Source organism: Melospiza georgiana, chromosome 6, assembly GCF_028018845.1.
Source record: "Melospiza georgiana isolate bMelGeo1 chromosome 6, bMelGeo1.pri, whole genome shotgun sequence".
Lineage (NCBI taxonomy): Eukaryota > Metazoa > Chordata > Aves > Passeriformes > Passerellidae > Melospiza > Melospiza georgiana.
In genome coordinates this window covers 5,829,471-5,851,776 of record NC_080435.1, presented here as the reverse complement: position 1 = coordinate 5,851,776, position 22,306 = coordinate 5,829,471, and the positions used below count along the sequence as shown (strand labels likewise).

The 22,306-nt window shown below is 40.8% G+C and overlaps 1 protein-coding gene and 1 long non-coding RNA gene across 4 annotated transcripts; one reads left to right on the top strand and one right to left on the bottom strand.

Annotated features, from left to right (window-relative positions):
- The first annotated feature begins 885 nt into the window (after positions 1-885).
- On the top strand, positions 886-16,145 carry LOC131084403 (uncharacterized). Of its 3 annotated transcripts, none has more exons than XR_009114571.1 (4): positions 886-976; positions 5,683-5,718; positions 6,258-6,478; positions 7,295-16,145. It is a non-coding gene; the product is annotated as an uncharacterized LOC131084403 (long non-coding RNA). The 3 variants fall into 3 exon arrangements; XR_009114572.1 differs by lacking the exon at positions 886-976 and adding an exon at positions 1,377-1,602; XR_009114573.1 differs by lacking the exon at positions 886-976 and adding an exon at positions 1,673-1,696.
- A 617-nt stretch (positions 16,146-16,762) lies between these two features.
- OIP5 (Opa interacting protein 5) lies at positions 16,763-22,144 on the bottom strand. Its single transcript, XM_058026514.1, has 5 exons — positions 21,823-22,144; positions 21,622-21,688; positions 20,496-20,618; positions 19,888-19,969; positions 16,763-18,640 (listed from the first exon to the last, which is right to left on the bottom strand). Exons 1-5 carry the CDS (start codon positions 22,142-22,144, stop codon positions 18,479-18,481), a joined length of 756 nt encoding a protein of 251 aa, XP_057882497.1. The 3' UTR covers positions 16,763-18,478.
- Positions 22,145-22,306: the final 162 nt, after the last annotated feature.

Sequence of the window (22,306 nt, the reverse complement as noted above, 5' to 3'; positions counted from 1 at the left end):
GTAGGCCCCTTAGCTTGGCAACATCTGGGAAAAGAAAAGAATCCAAATACAGGATTTGACTCATGAAGAGCAGGAGTAAAAATGTTGTTCTGTGACTGTAGAATGAAACATAAAAACGTGGTTTTGGTTCTTTGAAACTGGAGCTTTGGTTGCAAATAGAATGTGGGCATAATATTGAAGTTAGGAAAAGCGTTTCGTTCCAGTCTGCTCTAAAACGTGACGCCGCAGAAAAGCGTTGTATTAAATGTTTGAACACACGTGTTAAGATTTCGAGCTAAATGGTTTGTAGTAATGTGGGATGAATCACGGTGAGACGGGGGTGTTTCTCGAGAATTTTCTGAATGGGTACGTACTCCTCTTCACACTCTTCAATGCATCCACCCGTCAGCTTGAAGTGCAAAATTACCGCTGCTAAAAAAAAATAGTAAAAAAAATTGCGGATGACAAAAACCCGGCAGAATGACTGAAGGCAGAACGACTGAAGGCCGCCTTTCGGAGCACGCACGATGCTCGATGAGCTCAGCAGGTGCTGTAGGGCCGGCGAACCGGGACCCCACGCCCGCGGCCGTTCCCTCACAGCCGGTGGTGCGGGGCGGGTGCTCAGCGCGGCCGCCCTTGCGGCGCGGCCCCTTTAAATCCTCCTGGAGGTCACCGGAGGACTCGCCCCGGGCCAGTCCCGCTCGCGCCGCCCGAGCCAATCCCTTCCCTCTGCCCTGCCCGGGGCCAATCAGAGCGGGCCGCCTTGGAGGCGGGAGGCCAGTCCTGTGATTGACGGCGCCGCTGGCCAATCATCGCCAAAACCGGAGGGCTGATGCGCGGGCACGGCACCCAATAGGCTCGCGGCCGAGTGGGCGGGCCCGGGCGCAGCGAGCCCCCGCCGGGAGGCCGGGGGAAGGAGGGGAAGATGGCGGAGTGAGGGGCGGAGGAGGCGGAGGGGCCGGGCCGGCCGCGGCCCCGCGGCCTCGGCCGCGCTCAGGTGAGTGCGGCGGGAGCGGCGGCTGCGTCCAGCCCGAAGCCTGGTGCCGGATCCCTGACTGGGCTGGGAGCGAGCGCCCGCACACCCGCCTCCCCGTCCCGCCCCGTGATTGGGCTGGGCCCGGGCTCGGGCTCGTTCCCGCGGCGCCGGGCCGGAGCAGCGGGAGCGGCCGGGCGCCGTCGCCGCGCCCGCCGCGAGCGGGGAGCGGGCCGGTGGCCGTGTGGGGACGGACGGCAGCCGGAATCGGGCCGGTCCCACCCGTTCGCTGCCCTGGAAAGTCTGAGCAACTTCGGCGCTGGGGACGAGGGCGTCCGGCAGCTCCGGCCCGGGCTGCAGCCGACGGCCGAGGGGAGAGCCTGCTCCTGCACGGCGGTGCCCCGCAGCCCTCTGGGCACAGCGACCTGGGGAAGGGAAACCGAAATGATCGTCTGAAATGAGGCTTCGCATGTCTGCTACGAGCATAGCGCCGAATACAGCTACGCTGCTGTTATCGTTCTTATTCATTCGATGTGTGGGCTGGATGAATTCTGCTGATCTGAATGGTTATATCCTTTTATGATGTCTGTAGTGCTGACACAGGAGTGCACAAAAGGGATGGCTTCCTAATTGTTTAACAGAACCGGAAGGTACAAAAATCTACCCTGCAAAACAAGTTCTGTGGAAAGCAGAGAGATTATAGTGGAATTTGATTTAGCCCTATGCATTCTTGTTGATAATAAGGTAAAAAGAATTTAAGGCACCATGAAACACGTGAAACTGTGTTCAGTTAGTACTAAATGCAGTAACTGTTTTCAGTTAGTACTAAATGCAGTAATTGTTTTCAGATAGTGCTAAATGCGCTATCTTTTCCTTCCAAGTTAGTACCATGCAGGCCAGGTATGCCCTGAATTCTTCAGAATTGTCCGTGGAATTTTGGGCTAGAGAATGGTACTTAGTTTAAATCTGAAGAAAAAAAAAATGGGATCAACAGTTCTTACTGAAAGCAAAAGAATTAATGTCGCTAGCATGAGATTCCTTGTGTTCTATATTTGATAGCAGTTCTTGAGTTCGTCCTGGAATTGTGATTGCATTTTCAATCTGCATGGCAGGTAAAAGAAACAACTTGAAGTGGTTAAATGAGAAGCATAGCTTTAGATTTTGTGGAGATGTGGTGTGTTGGCACAGATGACCTAATAATGAAGTAGTTGTTTGTAACTGGTGAAATAACTCAAAAGAAATATAAGTGTGTCTTATAATTAGTTCTGAAAGCAGTAGCTACGTAGGAGAAAAATTTCTTAAGGAACATTATACAGATTTTCGTGTGCAACATTAGTCATGTAGTAACAGTAATAGCAGCTTAGGAGCAACATAACATTAAGACACAGTATGCTGCCACTGATGAATATTTCTACTTATACATGTCTGTGTATGAACTTTTAAAATATGTTAGAAGATTTGTCTTTGGCATACTACATACAAAGATAATTATATTATCATTAGAAGAATAGTAAGCAATCAGCTTACTTTTGTGTGAAGTTGTATACTACTTTAGCAGTAAGAAATTCATATGGATTAGTATTTATTCTTAATTGCTTTCAATGCACAATGCTGTGAGAAGTAGTATCTTAAAAATAATATCAGAATTTCCTGTTGCTCTGGTATATGTCAAATCGATATGCATTGGTTTACAATCTTGCCCACAGTGCTGTGAGTCTGCAGTGTGAAAATTTGCATGAGCAGGCTATGCATCTCATGGTTGTCACTTCTTATTCAGGGGTGTCAAAAGTCATGGGCCAGCCAAGGCTAAAAAGTCCTGACCAAGTTTGTGAAGAGTCTGGAGTATCACTTGAACACCTCCCACATTCATTCTTCAAAACTAAAAAAGGAGTGGTGTTTGAAACCAGTCCTGACATGCCATGGTATTTATGTGAGTGTGAGATGCAAAACCTGCACAGTCTTTAGGGGATTAAAAAAATGAAGAGGGTTTTTCCAAAATAGAATGTGGAAGAGGGGTTGTTTCTTTGCCTGAGCAGTGTTCCTAGGGCACATTCCTGCAGTGTGGGTATCATGGAATTGAAAGCTCATCTTTAAGCAGTTTTCTCTGCTGTGGTACGAAGTACTGTTAAAATATTGTGCCAACAATAAGTAGATGTGCATTGGAAACCTGGTAAAAGAGGAAAGGGGTTTTATTTAAAAATACAGAGTGGAACAAAAAATTAAGGTGGTGTGTGTGTGGTGCCTGAGATGTCTCTACAGCAGCCAAGCACCATGCTATGGATCCAGCAGTCTCTGTTGGCAGGGGACAAAAGTTGACAGGTCCTTACTGTCTCCTGGCCTCTTCCTAGGCTGGCAACCACTCCAGGCTTCAGATGTGCCTTTGTGAGCTCTTTGGGAGGGAACATTGCCCTGTGTCTCTGCATTGTCCTGTCTGGGTTATCTCCAGGTCTGGGTTGTTCTGAAGTGGCAGGGGATGTCACTGCCAGCCTGGGTGCTGCTTGTGAGAGCCCAGGTCCTGCTCACTGCTACATTTGCTGCACACACTCAGGCTCCCCTGTTCTTTCTCCAGTCACACCACTCTTAGACTTTCTTTTACAAGTTCTCACCTTTGTCTTGTAGCTTGGATTTAGATGCTTACTTCAGAGTTGCCTAGAAAGCAAAAAGAGCATGAAGGCAGCTAATTTTTTGCAGGACTGTAAGCTACTTTCTATTGTATTTGTGTTTGTAATTTAAGTGCTTGTTGTTCTTCAGTTTCCAGGTTAAATTTGGCAGTTTTTAAGCCATAGGGAAAACCACAGTAGACTCGTGGGGGCTGGTTTTGCTTTCTGTATCTCTGTAGGTCTCCATTATACTTCCACTTTTTTATGTATTGGTCTTTCTATATAAACCTGCTTCTAGATCTTTCCTTCCTTGTTTCCTCGTACTTCTCAGGCTCTAGGCAAGAGAAGTGGAATCATCTTCTGAGTCTTTTTAGTTCTGCTCATCTCCTGGAGGATTTGTGTCTGTATAAGAGTCAAAGATAGTATTTTGGAAAGCCAGATCTGATGGATCACAGTTTTTATTGTCCCTTAAAACAGAGCATGGAGGGTGGAGTGGAAGTTGGTTGCCTAACTGTATACTATTATATTAATATAGTCTCCAATTCCAGTGTGCTGTTTATGTCAGAACACCAACTTTGGTGGGTTTTTTTTTTTTGCCATACTGATGGATTGGTAATACAGTATGTTAATATATATGAGAAGACAAATATTGCAGTTATGCTGGTAAATTTATGAGATAGTACTTCATCTCTTTTTGGCTTTGGAATTCCTGAAATTACCAAACTTCTTCAATACAGGCACCTCTCTGAATGTGAGATTTAAAGTTCATGGAAACTAATCTTTAGTTATGGTAGAGAAAAAAAAAAAGGGCAATAGGTCAAGACTTAATGAAAATAATACATTCTGAATTTTTAACAAAGAAGGAGTCATGTAGGCAGTGTTGAGCTTTCACAGTTATTTCTTGCTCCACGTCAATTGTTTGTGTGTTCAGTACAGTATGAAACAAGAAAAATGGCTTTTTTTTTTCTTTGTAATGTCCACTAGCTTTTATCTGAAGAGTTGATAGTGTCACCATCAGTCTCAGTGCCTGCTCATTTTCAATAACCTTGATATATATCCACTTGCATTTGCAAGTTCTGTTGGACTGCTGTGAACTCTGTGCTCACATAATTGATGAAAGTCAGGTAGAGAGTGTATCAAGCAGAGTAGTTAAAAACTGGGGCATTCAAAGTCAGTGAACTTGTTAAAATTAAAAAAAGTAGGTTAAAGCTAACTGAATTTCAGTGTTGGATGAACCAGTCCTTTGCTTGAGTTGCTTTAAATGTCACCAGCTGCTTTCTTTTTTAATAAGACTTACTTTAGTGCTTAGTTTAGTTAATTCACAGTCTTATTGAAAGAAGTCCCAGCTTTTCAAAGATTGGATTGGTTTCTATTATGTGGTTTCTATTATGACAAGGCAATTTGGGATTATTACCAATTAATTACCAATGCTGGTAACTGTTCCTTTTCAAGTTAATTCTTTTGTGAAGCATATGCTGTTGGTTCCTTAATGTCTCAAAAGTCCCATAGTGCTTGACTGGTTCTTGAGGGAAAATTTGAGTAGGAAGGGCCAGAACTAACAACATGTGAAGGAAGTAACTACCCTGAAACAGGGATTGTCTCATGGCTGGGGATTTTCTGAAGGTCCCAGTGCATGGTGCTTGTAGAAATGCTGTGTTGTGCAGGAGTGTGGCAGCTAATAACTCTGCTAAGGAATTTTGAATGATTTAGATTCTGTGTGATGAGATAGTTCTGCTTATAGCAATCCATTATTCTTCCAGTTAGGTTGTCAGCTCAGCATCCTCACTACAGTGCTTTGTTATTAACGTGAAAGAGTTTCTTGCCTTACTGGAGACTGAATATGTGTCCATCTCAGTTCCCATAAAAATGAAATGTGTGCCTCAATTATTTAAAGTTTGTGTGTCTTCGCTCTTCCACAGTCTTAATTCTCTTGATTTAAACTAAAAGAGGGGGTATATCTGATAATTTGAAAAATAACATCAGCATGTTTTGTGTAGGAAGTCTAAAAATGTTACTTGGTTCATGGAAGGTACAGCTAATCTTTTGTGTATTATGCAGATAATCATGTATTATCTGAGCTGCTTCCTAGATGCAAATTTAATTTTGTTTGTTAATCTCTTTCTTTCTCAGCTCACGGAAGAGGATGTGGAATGATCAAAAATAATGGTGAGTACACTTGGGAGGTTATTTAGGTACTAAATGTAAGGTACTAAACCAAGTTTGTCAGCTGATTTAGTTCCCTTTTCCCTGACCAAAGAAATCTGTCATTGAGATTTAAATTTTTTGTAGTGTGATTTCAGAGAAATGGAATGTTGCCACAGTGTCAGATTTCAGCTTGGGCTTCACCTTAAAGAAACATTGATTTGACTATTATATGTTCTAACAAGAATAAATGCCTTGAAAGTTATAAAATCCCTGTCCTGTGGTGTCATTTGCTCTGCTAAAACAAATTGTGTTAACTTGTAATAGTTTTCTTAAAAATGTTATTTGTTAAATTATAGGATTGGAAAGATGATAAAATAACCAAGTGTAAATTATCAAATAGAAAAAAAGTACATTCAGAATTTTTGAGATTACAATGAACTTCTGTAGTTTTATTTTTTCCCAGTGAATGAAATAAAGATATTCTGGTAGTTAAGGTGTGCAACAAAGGGCTATATTCTGTTCTCAGCTCTGTCACAAACCTTTGGCATGTTTTATTGCAGCTCTCCAGGTCTGTTTTTCCACATCTTCATAAGAATAAGATTTTCCCAACAGTCGATGGTCGGCCCAATGATCAGCTGAAATATTTGAGTGACTCAAGAGAGATATTGATAGTGACATGTACTATATTGCCATTTTCATGGTCTACTCACTGCTTCTAACATAGGAGCTGAAAATTGTCACTGGAAGACTATTTCTGGACTTGATCAACGGAATGGTTAAGGTAATTAAAATAAGAAATAGAGACAGGGAAAAAAAAGGAAGAGGTTAGTTATTCTCATGTTCTTGTATACGAGAAAGATATGTTTTTTCCCCTTTTTTTCCCCTCTGTTTTGCATCTCTTATTTTAGCACAAGAGAATGCTAATAAACATTCTGGCAATAGCAATGCAGGAGTGCAGCCATGTTAGCTTCTAACTTAATGCAAAAATATCAGTGTTAACAGCTGCTGTAGCTGGGTAGTGCCAGGTGAGTATCACTGATGGAAGGCCAGGAGATCTGTGAAAAGATGAGTTCCTGAAATTTGGCTATGCTGTGAATAAGTGGGGAGAAATGAGTAAAAGTAAGAAGCTAATGTATGTGATCTTAAAACTGTTGTAAGTGCTCTTTTCCTCTCTGACACTGACAGTTTCATAATTAGTTGGGTGGTAATTTATGATGTCTCTTTGAGCTGCAGCCTGCTAGAGCAGAGTACATACACTCTGTGCCATGTGTGCTCTGCTGCTGCCTCTCCCTCGTCATCTCTGTGTTGCAGACAGGGCTGAAGCCCCACAGCTGATTAAGAGTGGTGTATTTTTAGCTGCATTGCTTCTAAGTGTGTAGTTCAGCATTTCTCAAGTGTTTCCTTAGCCAGCTTATGGCCATCTAAAGTTAGATACAGAATTTTACAGACCAAGGGACTGTTGCTGTTTGTGAAAGCAGGTAATTTTATCCATTAGAGTCAGGCTTTTAAAATAGTGAACTGGTGGGCATTTTAACCTTGAATGTATTTTATTCTGATTACTAAACTACCTTCCCTGTTTTTTAATTTGGAATTTCAGATCCTCTCCTAAGAAGGTGGTCCTCTTGCTTGGTCAAAGGCTATAAAATGTGGATATTTCTCTTCTAGCAAGTAAAACTCGTTCTTCATTTCCATGGAGCTGAATGAACAAAGATCTGTCCACTTCTGTTTGAATCATCTCACCAAACATTTGATTCACCAGATGACTTCCCCCACAGAAGTAGCCCACTGTTTTATCAAAACTCAGAAGCAGAGTAACAGAAATCAACATTTGTTTTCCTGAAAAATGTCTTCTGTGCCAGCTCTTCATACAGCTTTCTGCATTCTGTTTTAAAATGAAAAATACTTTGTAATCAGATGCAAGTGGAAGCTGGTGTTTTTCACTGGTATTTCCTTCTTAATTTTAGGACAGTTAAATACTTCTCTGTGTCAAATTGGAATTCCTAGCAGATAAGGCATCTGCATGCATTGCTGTGTCACACTGACCTGATATATATGACAAGTTGCAGGAGGAAAACCAGAATGTTTTCTGCAAGAAACTTACCAAACAACTAGGGGTATCTCATACAGGTATTTTCCAGTCCAGGTCCCAGGCTTGACTTTGTAGATAGGCATTAACTCACATAAAGCAGCTAATGCACAAGAACAAATACAGAATCACCTTGTCTATACTGTGTGTCCCAAGCTGTGATCAAAATGTATATTTGCATGTGTGAACCTCTGTAAGTGCGGGATATGAAGAGCTTTCACCTGAAGAAAAAATTACTCTGCATCATTTCATTTTTAGCAAAGAAAAAGGAAGCTTTGAAGGCCTCTGGGGTAACATCATAATGACTAGGTTTGCATTTAATCATTACCTTCCTCAGGCTTTTAATGAATCCTTAGCATCAAAAGGAGCAAGACCATTCCACAGGAGAAGAGATGGGCAGAACATCTTTCTTTATTATAGAAATTAACTTTTGATGGGATGGAAGAGACCAGAGCTGTAAAGTTGCAGTTTATCTACCTGGCTTCCTTGACACAATTTCAGCTTTTCCTACTGCTGATGAAATCTTGTTTTTTGATTCTTTCATGACTGAGAGGACCTTTATGTTTCCTCCATCTAGGTAGAAATAGGCCCAGGAAAATGGAATGTTAGCCACGTAAGAGGGGTGAGTTGAGAGCAGAAATACTTAGTACAGTCCTTTTTCTGGCTCTTCTTATTCCTTCCCAAACTAAGGCACAATCTGGTTGTTCTCATGTTTACACAAGATTCTTTGTCTATGTAATTTGTGATTATATAGGATATTTTCTGTCATTCTGAGATGGGAGCATATATTGTTTACATGCTCCCTGCTATGGGATTATCTATAACAAGTAAGATTTTTGGCAAAAACCTACCAGAACTGGGATATGTATTATATTCCACCTCAAATCTGAAACTCTTTAGTGCACCTTATTCCAAGCTTGTGATTTAGAAATGTGGCTTGCTAGCTTAAAGTACGGGAGATACTAAAATGGCTGGGGAAGTGTTCTAGATTTCTTGTTCTGTTTTTCCTTTTAGAAAACTGCTGGAGAGAGCCAGACAGCCTGAAAATGGCTGAAAAAGCAAACAATTGAAATCCTTCTTAAATCTTGGTGATTGATTGCCAGGGCAGCATTCTAGTATCAGAAATGTGGTGCCATTTTATGGGACCAGGTTCCATAGCAGAGTGAGGACAAGCGATGATGTTGATTCAGTCCTCCGAGCAATGTCTGTGTTTAGACTTGTTTTGTAACAGTAGGATTTAATGACAGCTTCACCCATTTTGTGTTTCCATGAAGCAAAGAGCAACATGTAAGCTTAAGAGTGGTGGGCAGGACGCAGTGTATCAAAGTAATGCCAACTTTAATCAGCAGAGAGGTGCTCTAAAATTGTGTGCAACATTGTGGTGAGCTGTGTGGTAAGAGCTAACATTGACCTTGATGAGGCGACCGCCAGCTTGGCCTGACTTTGCTGGATGTGGTCTGAACTTTCTGGCATTGGAGGCAACTAGAAAAGCACACTTTGTTTTAGGGCCTCCTTAGGTTGAAGCCAATAGGATTTAATGGAGATGTCTGTAGAAGCAGGATCCATCTCTAAGTGGTGGAAAATACTGTCAATATAGGATTACAGTGGTTGGGAAGTATGTGGTATAAGAAATGTCTGATTTAGATCTGGGAATTTTCTTCCTTCTGCCCATACTTACCCTTCTGATGTTAGAGATAGCAGTTGTTTCTTGCATAGCTTGATGACAAAATATTTGGGGGACAGGAAGGTATTTTTTTTTCTGTGGACATGTACAAAAATTGCAAATTTGCCTGATTAGAGAGCTGATAATCTAAGTTCCTTAATATTTTGTAACCTGGCATTATAACAAAAAGTAGAATTACTGATTTTTTTCTTAACTTCTATTCATGACAGTGTAGCAGCATTAGTTTTCGAGTTTAATTTTAGACCATCAGGGTTTTATTAGGTTAAGGATCTGTGGCTTTCACATAAATAATACTCCAATGGTGCATGCCCAGAAGACCCCCAGTGCTGTACCTTCCTGGCCAGCACCTTTAAAGAGCTGCTGTGTATGGAAATGCTGCTTCATCTGACTCACTTTTCCTTGCTCCGCTTTTTCTTTATGTTGGTTGGAAATCTTCCCATGTGAAAGATTACAAAAACAAGGGGCATGTGCAATAGCTCATATATATATATATACATATATATATTTTAATACTTGTGGACAAAATGATGTTACAAGTTGTTTGAAAACAACAAAATCACCAATGTCTTCCATTTTGAGATGTGTATAGTTCCATAAGCATTAGTGCTTTGTAGCAAACTGTAGTGCCATGTTAGGACCAGTGCATGAGCCTAGTAGTATTTTTACAATTTCTGAGTGACAAATTTATTAGTAAACAGTGATGATAATGTGATTAACACTAGAAAGGATACAATAGGAATGTCACAAACATGGTCTAAACATGCAGTATCCTCCCTTTGACAATGGCAATGCTATCCTTAGAAATGGAACTCATTCACTTAATGGGCTTCATAGAATCATAGTTGACTTTTTGATATTTGTCTGTCTGTCCAACTACAGTAGTAAGCTAGAGTATGCAAGTATCCCTAATTCTCATCCCTATCAGTCTGATTCTTTTCTTTAAATCTTTGTTGGTGTTTTCTTCCATTTTCAATTTTTTTGAACCATCTATTACCCATCCTGTGGTATACTCAAAAAGTATGAATATGCTAAGGAGTTTGTGTGCATTCTGTACACATCTCTTACCTTCAGATAATTTACAATGTCTGTTAAGTAATCTTGTCTTTTTTTCAGATCTGACTCTATGATTATAGCTAGCAAAACATTATCCTCATTGTGTGATAAGTTAATAGTTGCAAAATGTGATGTGCTAATTATGCGTAGAAGACTTCTCTCCATTATTGCAGGAATGGGGAACCTTTTTTGGCTGAAATCCTATTGAATCTTAAAATAACTTTGGTGGATCCTGCATTTACATACATCTTAATAAGAGAGAATGTGTTAAGGTCCAAGGCTGTTGGAAAATGATGTTGTAGGCTGTATCTCTGCAGCAGGCTGTCTCTAGCCAATGAATCAGAGATTCCCCACCCCTGTATTATTGAGAATTCAGTATCTTGTATTTTAGGTAACTTCCAGTTTTGCTTTCCAGCTCTAAGCTCAATTTTAATGATTTCTGTCTCTCCCTCTGCTTTTTTCAGAAGGAAAGTTTAGACCAGGGAAGTAAAATTGGCTTAGCACTCAATGGGCAGCTTAGACTGGTCGAATAGGAGACTGGTATGATTCTTGAGATGTGCATTGCTCTGTGGATGGCATCCTCTGATTTCCTAGGAATAAGTCTTTTATTTGATGCCAGTGCTGCTCTTCACCCATTTCTCTCTTTCAGCTTAGAGAGGATACTGCATCTTTTTTTCCTGAGACCTGCCTGTAAATGGCCATGAGGGGGAGGGAGGGAATGGGTAGCTTGGTTTTGTAATTTTGGTACAATATATCTTTAAAGTAATTAATGAAAAAGCATGTACTTCCATGCAATGACAGTAATCCAGGCAGAGTTCATGTATGTAACAGGGAAAAAAAAAACCCCAACAAAACCAACCAAACAACCCTTTGCATCTAATAAATTTCTGAGAAAATTGGACAGGTGGGCCATTTACAGCAGAGCTCTGGGGGACCTGTGCTAAGAGTCAGGTTCAATTCTAAATGGACGTAGCTGTACCATTGAATAAAGTAGTTTAGTGCTTGGGAGAATCAATTGAAAAATACCTCTGAAACTGGAATGCAAAATAGCACAGTATGTAGGGGGAAGAATCCCTGATGCAAACAAAGCCATAAGATGATTTAATAAGAAAATAGAACTTTAGTAGCAATAACTGTTTTGCATGTGATATTAAATAACTTGCATTAGCAAGACTGTACAGTAGAGTAAGTGGGTAATAACCAAATAAGTTTGTGGCGCTCTGTGCTGCAGGGAGTTGTGTGAAGAGTCTTCCTGAGAAGAAGGGTGAATTCTTCTTATGTTCCTCTCATTGGAGGGAATTTGGCACTTGAATACTAAGTTAATGAACGTGATATAGATATTAAAAAAAGAAAAATTAGCTTTGCCACATGTCTGAAGCACTGTCAGTGAGTGCTGGGGGAAGGGCAGACAGTTCTCTTTGAAAGGATAGCTGAAGTTTCCCTGTAATTTTTTTCTTTCTCTGTAGCCTAGCACTTGCTCTCTTTCTCTGAGAAATGAAACTTTTCTAAGTACTGTACTGTGAAGAGGACCTGATTTTAAAGTTAGAAGCTTTTGTGGTGAGAAGTACTTTTTGTTTGCTTTGTTTATAAAGACCAATCTGAGGTAGTCTTTAAATAAAAAAAAAAAACCACAAAACAAAACATTAGAGAGCACTTGACACTCAAAACATTTGTGCATGCCAAGCACAACTGTAGAATTCTAAAGATGTTACAGCAGAAAATAATTTCAGCTTTGCTAAACACTGCTTCAGACCATAATTGATTTCAGCTGATGCCTGAAGTTTTGCAGAGGAAAGTACTGTGAAGCCTCTGGTAACACAAAAGGTTATTGATCTTCACCTGTAGATCTGCATCCAGAAAATTCCTTGCTATCAAAGGGTTGCATAAAAGAGCCACAGGAGTTCTAAACTGTTCCTAGTTGACCCTTTTCAGTGTAGATGCCTTATCTATGGACACAGTGTGGCCCACCCTACAGTAGTGGATTCTGAACAGAATCAGAGGTTTAGATCAATCTGACTGCATTTCTTCTGGAAAGCTGAAGTAATTTAGACTGTAAGCTTCCAGCTTAGGGGAAGCTTCTTGTGTTTTTAAAGCATGGGGGTGAAGCACTTTGGCTCTTCATCAATTGACAATGGAACTGGGAGGGCTGTGAGCATTTTTGCAGTATAAAGTAACAGGATAAGCATGAGAATGTCTAAATTAAGTGTTGGCTAATGTGTAATAAGCTTATGAAAACTAATTGATCTGAAAGATTGTAATCAGCTTAAATTCCAACTATTGATTTTTTGATAAAATTGGAAGCTGGCCATAGGGGAGCTTCATTTGATTGCTCTCTGATTACATTAGAGAAATTACGTGGTCTGTGATCAGCAAGTACATTTACATAATAATGAAATTATAATTGTAACAAAGTCACATTCATACTTTGGAAGTATGAACTTTGTGGCTGAACAGAATTCTTCGAGGGTATATCCACTCAGAACAGGGGAGAGGAAATAAAGACTGATAGCCAGGCAAGCTATCTACATACACTTCCCAGTTCAGGCTTTTAATAATGACCTGAATTCTGTGGGCTGCTAGACTAGGCATTACTATTCACACCAACAAAAGGAGTCCCTTTGCCTTTCAGCTCTTGTACTATGGCATGACTTTTGCTTCAACCTCCTTGATTTAACAGCTTCTAAACCTAAGTGGAAGTGTCAGGTTCTACCACTCTTGGGTGTGGTATATCAAAAGGTATAATGACCAGTATGGACATGCCTCCTTTAGCAGTACTAAACCCAGATGATACAAATATATTCTGTTTGTATATCCAGTAGTGCTGCTGCAGAAGGTCTAGCCAGTACTTGTGTTGGGAACCTTCTTATACCTTCTGAAACTGAGGGTATTTGTCAAATTTATGAGAAAAAAGGAAGTCTTGCAAAGACTTTTTGATAGCAAGTGGGAAAAAATTGTACTGAGCTTGAGGATACTGACACTTTACATGAGGATTACAATGTCAAGAACTGGCAGTCTGGTTTTTTGTGGGGGGCAGAAGAGGAAAAAATGCTGAAGGTAGAACTATTTTAGATGTATAATGAATCTTAGAAATTACTGTTTCTTGCATCCTTAGGAAACTGGCTGGTCTCCCTCCAAAACTAATAATCCTGCTTGCTGATCAGGTACAGAACTGCAGAATGACAGTTCAAGTTAGATTCCACTGGATTTCTTTCATGGAATGATCCAGCATTTTGTCCCTGTAGCACTTTTACTGGCATACAAAAGCCAACAGTTGAATCAGGGTGTCTTGTTCAACAGTGCAGACACTAACCATGGATTCTGAAGTCTGTTCCCTTTCAGTCTCTACACTTCCTCCTGCGTTTTAGAGACAGTGTCAGTGTTCATGATGTCAGCAGAGCGTGTTTCTGTCTCTGAGCCTATGTACCAGGTTATAATATAGATAAACTCCCAAGACTTTTACCCCATCTAAAGTTAAAGATAGAAGGTAACTTTCTGTTCAGTGTGTCCTATGTAAATCCTGTCTGCTTCTCTCCACTTCCCCTCCAAATGAGTGTGTTTGCAGGTCAAATGAAAGGCAGGTAGTTTGTAATGCCTTAGGCATGAAGAACTGCATGGAGAAACTGAAGGAAAGTGGCACAGGCCCACAAACAAATCTTAGAGCTAGTGTTCTAATTATGCATGATTCAAAATGTCTAGTGTAGTGTAGTTATTACCAGTAAACTGAGATATGCATTTATACATAATGAAGCAATAGGAATTAATATACCAATAGCTTGAACTTCCTGCTTTGATTCTCACATTTTGGGTTTTTTTTAGAGAATGTGCTGCCTCTGTAGAGAAGGGGGCAGAATGTATAGATAGGGACAGAAGCATGGCACCAAAACTGTAAATCAGGAAGCGGGATCAGCAGAACTCGCCTTTATAACCTCTAGTCTGGTTCATCTCACTGTCCTGAGCATGTAAAAAGCAGGGCATGAACTAAGCATGTTTAGAGGCGAGATGAGGTTTCTCACCTGCTGCAGCTGTAGCAAGGAAAAGGGTGCAGAGTTTCTTACACGGTGCAGGGGAGCTACTGGTGGGAAGGAAAAAAGCCAAACCCACAAAAAAAAATCACCCCAAAACCCAAGGCGACAAACGAGTAACAGAAACCACAGACTCAAATTGAGTGTAGTATTTGCCAGACAGCAGTAAGTAATAGCTTGAGTGTGGTGAGAGAAATTATTTGGAGAATACTGAAATTAATAAGCACAGTAGATATTTTTCAGGTGTTGAATAGCTTTTTAAGAGACAGTATTTTCAGGTAACTCTAGCCACATAGGCAGCTGTACTGAAGCATACTGATACCAGCCAGCAATAATGGCATCTGCAGGAATGAACCTGAAAATACTGGTAATCTTGTATATTTTTTAAGTTCTTTAAAGAGATTTTTAAAAACAGAAAATTAGATTTGATCAGTGAAGGTCTTTATCTTCTGCAACAGAGGTTGCAATTGTCTTTTTTTCCTTATTTCGCTTACTAGATAAAAGGGAATTTGGGTGCCATCTTTCTGTAAACTCTTAGTGTGTTCTCTGTAATTCAAGTCTCTTAGTGGATAATGCAGTTTCTGCTGGCAGTTTTAAAATAAGAGAATGTGTGGCATAGCCTACATCACTAATACTTTTCCAAGTTTAAACTTGTAATTAAATATGTAGAATACTGGCTTGTAATTGCAGAATTCCATTCTTGTAGCTTAGCTTAATTTTGTAAGTGGGCTTAACTTGTGCAAAACACTTCTCCATGTACAGAGGCTCAGTCCTCTCTCTTAAGTAGAAAGTGTCTTGGAGGAAAAAAAGGTGTGTCAAGTTAACTCCTGTTCATACTTCATAGCCAACCATTCATAAAGCACTGTGTTTTGGGTTTGGATTGGGAATTGTGGTTTTACCCATGAATGCTCTTTTTAAATATGTAAGGATTGCCAAAAGAAGATACAAATTTTATAAAAGAAGATAACTATTCCATGGTATCACAAGTTAGACTGAATGAAAGTCTTTGAGCCAACTCCTTCAAGAAACAAGAAAATTTCTAACACAAAGTTAGCCCAGTGGTTAACCATGGTCATTCTTAATTTTTTAGAACACTATGCATGGTTTTAAAGTCTGTTAAATATTGTGATGAGTAAGCCATTGTATCCTTTGTATTTCCCTTCAGTATAACCTGGGGAATAAGCTACTTCAGGATATCAGTGAAGTTATTTTCCTTTTGAAAAACGTAACAGCAAAGGAGAAGTATTAGGTGTAAATTCCTAAAAATTACCTTAGTACTTAATAGGCTAAAGAATAATTATATTGAATTTCTGATAGCATTCTTGCATGGATTAGTGGAGGAAATTATTGGTGTGACTACAAACTATGTACTCCCATTGCACATGTTTTACATGGTAACAGTGAAAGAATGTCTCCCTGCAAATTCTGATTTTTTCCAAAAGGCAGCTTGCTTTTATATCTATGCATCTTTGAGGATTTCAAGATAAGATTTTATTCTTTTGACACTGTAAAGAGGAACTGTTTAAAAATGAACCTGGAAACTCTGCACCTGTATACAAACTTTTTTAGCAATAAAGCAGCACAGGCTGAGAATGCACTAAAACTGGATGTGTCATCTGTTCAGAAGACAAATTAACCAAATTACTGTACATTCCACTCTCCTTCTGAGGTGTACATACTGTAGCTCTGTCAAAACTTAACACCTTGAGCTGAATTCATAAATGCTGGATATCTGCTTTGGGGCCAGCTGTCCCAGCAGACTTCAGGCACAAGAGCTTCTGACTTAAATAGCAGCTAAACAAAAATTGTCATTCCACTTCAGTCCCTTAAAGGGTTATTTTAGAGGGTAGCAGAAATTCTGCTTCTTTTATTGATTGCTTAAAAGTAACTAGGCCCCTCAGAAGACTGTTTTATGGATGTATTATTTATTGTTTTGGTGACTACACTTCAAAAAATTTCTTCTGTGGTTGCTGGAGGTCTTCCCAGTTTCAAAGATTACAGAAATGCAGTTTAAAAATTTACCAGCTATTCTTCAGCATATACTTATTATTTATTTAAATTCATGAAAGGTAATATAATTTGTGGAGCCAGTACTTTAATGCTTTATAACAAATGAGGACCCAAGTGAGATAAAGTGATGGGTTTTTTCTGCAAAATAATCAAAGGAAAAGAAGTAGGCCTAGGACTCATAATATTGGCAGTGATTCGGACTATATGAATTTCTGAGTTTCAGCTTTTATTTAAGAAGTTTCCTTCTTCACAACTTTAAATATAGTACAAAAATGTAACTGACAGTTTTCTTTTAGGGATCAGCACTAATGAAGCAAAACAATTTAGCATTATTCATAGTACAGACATAAAATAGCAAGAACCAGTCTCAATGCAGAAACTAGAATGAAAGGGCAAAAGCAAACAGTCCCATTATCAATCACATTTCTTATACTCATGCAACAACAACACAAGCACTAAGGAAGTATTACAAAGTTGGTATTAGAATTTGTGAGAGTCCCTGCTCTCCTTGCACAACAACTGTTGATACTCCATGGTTTTGCTTATGACAGTGAACTGAGTCCATAAGAACTCCCAAACAGAAAGCAGCACAGTGAGCATTAGTAGTAGCCTAAGTGCCAGTTGCCCACCTAAAACCTCTGAGGTGCCTTACAGTGAGTTTTGTACCCTCTGCTCCAAGCAGTTATTTTACAAATAACACAAAACACAGAACTGGCAGCAGCAGCAATGAGGTCTGCAACCTGCTGGTCATATACATGTTAGGAGAATGCAATTTGCATCACTGGAATTAAGTTGATCAAGAAAATAGAATTCTCTCTAGACTACTACAGACAACTACTAAACTTTCCATAAAATTCATTATTCCTTTGGGGAAAAACATTAGCCCTTTATGCAGGGAAGGGGAGAGGAAAAGGGACCTTAATCTTCCAAAAAACAAGAATAAGGGATATTCTGGCCTAGGAACAAAGGGTAGGTAGTGCTTTCTTATCTGTAAAATTCTTTTCTAAATATTTGGAAATAAGCAGAACCAATTTTCAACAGAGAGATGCCAATGAGCTTTATGAAACATCCTAACTGGCCACTTGAAGGCAACAGGCAGTCCTAACTTCAGGAAAGCAGTGCTTCCAGGATTATGCAGAAGGCTGTTCCTTGGTTTCATAGTTAACATTCCAGAAAGGAACTCTCAAATCTGTTCAAGGCAGTTGCTCACAGCCTTAGCTGGCAAAATTTGACTCAGTCCTGTTCCTGGGGCTGCACTTCAGCAGACTTGGCAGGCACATGGGTTGCCCTTTACCTGAAATTCAAAACCTTGTGTTCTGCCTCCGTGGTGCCATCCTGACTTATGCTCTAAGAATATTGCAGCATCTGTGATGTGCTTGTCTGCTGCTTTTGCAGGCAACACACACAAGCAAATCTCAGAACTCTTCAGGAGTCCATACAGCAGTGGCTCACCCATCAGATGTAGCTAATGAGCCACTTGACCAAAATCTAGCTGCCATTAACAATGGGTCTGTATTGAAATAAAATACAGGACAAGAGCTTTAGGTTTTTAACAATGTTCAGTTTGTAATGGTGGCTCTTCAATAGCATCACCTGGTTAAATATGTTTTGCATAGCTCCAGAAACCTGACTTCAGTATTTCAAAGGCTGGTTTTCCCCCTGAAGTCCTTAGAAAAACCAAAGTCAGATTTACACAGCCTCAGAGAGTAACATGCTGCATGGGTGAGCTATTCAGTCTCCCAAGCATAACTTTGGTATGTCAGACTCTCAGGCATTCCTGAAGGGATGCACTTCATCATCAGTTCTTTCCACACACAGATCAAGTGACAGATCAATACTCAGACCTGGTCTGGTGCATTATTTCTTTGTAATGACCAAACTCAGCAGAGATGCAGAAACAACTTCAGCAGTTCTTGAAAATGGGTATTAGTTGGTATTAACTCCTGCATATCCTGATAGTAGGTCATCTGGATCTGTTGAAGAGTTTTGCCATTCTGTTACATAATTATTTTGTTCCATAATTATTTTATCCAGCTTCCTTGTCAATAATTCTACACGAGTACTTAACTCCACAAGCTTTTCTTTCATCTAGGAAATAAGAGAAGAGTATTAAAATCAGCAAAAAAAGTCCTAACACTGGATCTTTGAATAACCTGCACCCCACTTAAAATGGCTAAAGAGCAGCTCACTTTCAAGGTGGGAAAATATAGAGGGGCTTGATCTCTATACTGCATGTTTAGTACTGACAAAAACAGCACCCAGATCAGAGGGCTGCACTAAAAACTGGAGATGGATGAATGTGAACCAGAATCAGCCCTTCCAGGGACATAGTGGAAGATGAAGATGGAGTTGTTGCAGTTTTACTATGATGAACCTGATCTTTCCTAGTTAAGTTTTCACAGAGACTTTCTTTGACAGTATGTGGACAAACTGTTTCATCATTAGCTTAGGAATACATGTGGACATTATGTCTCAAAAAGCAAAGGCCAGATGCTTGAGCTTGTTCTAGTCAACAAGGGAACTCTCTACAGTCAGGTAACTTGTGTTTGCAATGAAGTGCTGTCATATTTTTACTTCAATCATGTATTATTACTAAATCATGTCTCAACTTCAGAAGTTTTATCTAGATAAGACTTTTTTATCTTAGCCTCACTTGACCTGTGAAAACACTCTGATCTTATAGAAATTGGAAGATGACTTGGAAGAGGACAGAACTTAGAAATGTAAAAGGCCCATTACAAGAGAAACTAAAACCTAAACTCAACCCCCCAAAAAAGTAATGAACAAATTATCACATAAATACTGGATATTCTGGCTGTCTCCAACACACAATAACTTTATTTGAGCTAAGGCACAGGCAATTAACTAGCATAACCACTAGTCAGGTTACAGATAAGAACATCCACTTTCTTGAGGAGGGAGGTCCTAGAATTCTCTCTGAAACTACAAATACTGCCATGGTGTTTTGATCTTACACAGACATAAAAATATGACTTTAAAAATCCCTTTCAAAAAAAATCTATTTTTAAATTCTTCAACAATGACAACACAAGTCATAATACTTAGGCCAAGTCTGCATAAATGACTTTAGGGTTTTTTTTCTTTGCAAGGTATAGAGATAAAAAGATAACGAACTTTTGCCAAAATTTAGCTAGAATTTGGTATGTTCTGCACTTTAGAGGTCTTAGAAAATGTTTCATGTCTCATGCATTGAGTCAGCTATTGTCAAATAAGGCAGCATTTTCTCAATCTTAGGCTCTAAAACCCCCCACATTTGTGTCAATGGTTTTGAATTAATGTCCAAAATTACCAGCATTTTAAAAGTATTTTCTTACATTCTGCATGCGTTTCTTTAAGGTCACTGCTGGAAAATTCACCTTAGAAGCTTCCATAATCATTTGATTTTTTAAGAAGTAACTGGAAAACAAAAGGGGAAACAAAAAAAAAAAACACAAGAAAAACAGTTAAAAACCTATAGTTGCACTATTTAGACAGATGATTTAAGATGGTTTTAAAGCAAATACAAATTTGCTGCCAAAAGTAGTAATTATGAAAATACTCAAAACATAACAATGGTTTTATTGTGGAATCAAGATCCTCTCATCACCTGCTGTAAGTAATTTACAGCTGCTATAGTCAAGTCCTCAACCTATCATGGAATCACTTTGATACCTTAGGTTAGCTAAATGAATCAGGAACTGAAGAGATTTCAGCATTGCACACAAGCAAATATGAAATCCTACATTACACAAGAACACTCAAGAGGTGTAAGGCAAATCAAAGGGATTCACATCAACACAGTTTAGACATCAAGAATATTAAAATCCCACACCAGTGTGCTCAGACAAAAGTCAAACCACTTTTGTTAGCTGTGGGCCAGTTGTACAGTAACTTAGTGAAGTAACCTGTGAAGTCACTGACCATAAGAATGCAGTGTGCTCACCACATGATGCTGTCCTTGAAGAAACAGAACAAGTCCCGCAGATGTGCCAGCTCACTGCCAGAAGAATAAAGAATGAAGCCCACGGCCAAGCCACAGGACCGACAGAATAATAAATAATAAGCACTAAAAGGAGAAAGGAAAATGTTTTTAAAAAGAGGCTTTTGAAACCACAGATGCTGTATATTTGTCAGAGGACATCAAATCTTCAGTTCCCTTGGGGCAAAATCCCAGGCATAATAACGCCTCCTCCTCAAAAAAGTAATACGTACAAAACCAACATCACCATGAGAAACTGGGCATGTTGTGAAAGAAGTAATCTAATAAGTGAAGTTGCTATTAAGGAAGAAAATGCACATCTTACTATCACAGAATGGTTTAGGGTATTCTACTCAAACATGATTTAAGTAATAAAGCAATGCATGTGCTAGTTGTAAATTCTTTCTAATAAAATAGATTCTTACCCCATGCAGAGGGAGGGGCAAGGAAAAGTCAAAAAAAGAGCAAGTCTTATATTGAAAAAGTTCCCAATCCTGACAGTTTGTAAAATAGCCTTTAAAAATCATTTAAACAAGCTATTGGTTCTGCAAGCCCTAGATGACATTTCACTTTCTTCCCGTTAGACTGAGTTACCAAACCTTGCAAGAATAAGGCAGTTATAAATAAAATAAAATAAAAAAAAAACAACAATTTTTTAATGTTAAGTATTAAGAAAAAACAACCAGCCAATAGCCACCCCTCCCCCCAAGACCAAACCAACTAAAACCCCACCAAACCAAACCAAACCAAACGCAAAGATGTTTTAAGTAAGAGACCTTTTAGGGAAGGGAACAAAGGGACCTGCAAGTTAAGCTGTCTTCTGCTTTGCTCGAATGTTTCTCTCTACCTACAGAGGTTATAGCAGCAAAACTCTTGGATTTCAAGTGAAAACTACATCCCTACAAAAGGTTTCTCCATCCGAAGTGTGAAATAGGCACAGAAGTCACCTGGGATTTTGCCGAGCCCCTGAGAACCCCCGCGCACAAGCCGGAGGAGCTCCCGGCCGTGCCGGAGCCCGGCTTTGCCCGCACGATTTACCGCGGCTGCCGCTCAGGGCAGGCCCGGGGCCGGAACTACGGGAGATACGCACCTGCCCAGGAGGGCTCCCTCCAGGCCGACCAGCAGCGAGTCCTCCCAGGTCACATCGCTGGTGACTTCTGAGGAGAAAGAGAGAGACGCGCTGCAGCCGAGAGCCCCCGGACCAGCCCCCGCCCGGTCTCCGCTGCCCGCCCGACGCCCGTGCGGGGCAGAGGCGCGCCCGCAGCGCCCGCCGGCCCGACGAGGCACTGACTGAGGCAGATGAGGACGCGAAGCCCCGGCGGCTCCTGCCCGCACAGCTGCAGCGAGTCCCCCAGCACCGTCCAGCAGCCACGGCAGTGGAACACGGCGCACTCCTCCGGCAGCGGACCCTGCCGCCGCGGCGGCGATGCCGGCACCGCGGCCGGCGGCAAGGAAGGCGACGGCGGCAGGGGCGGCGACGGCGGCGGCGGGGGCGGGGATGGCGGCGGCGAGGCCCAGGCGGCAGCGGCGGGGGGGGGCGCCCGCTCCAGCACGATGGCCCCGATGGGCTGCGGGTCCTGGAACAGCTGTCGCAGCTGCTGCCGCACCGCCATCTCCTCCCGCCAAGCGTTCGGGCGCGGGGCCCGCCCCCCGAGTATCGCGATTGGAGGGTGGTTCGCATGTCTGCATTACCATTGGTCACTGGGCGTGTCAATCCTGGCCGCCCTCGGCTATTGGGCAGCGGGCCTCACCGCGCGCGGCTTTCTCTACCAAGA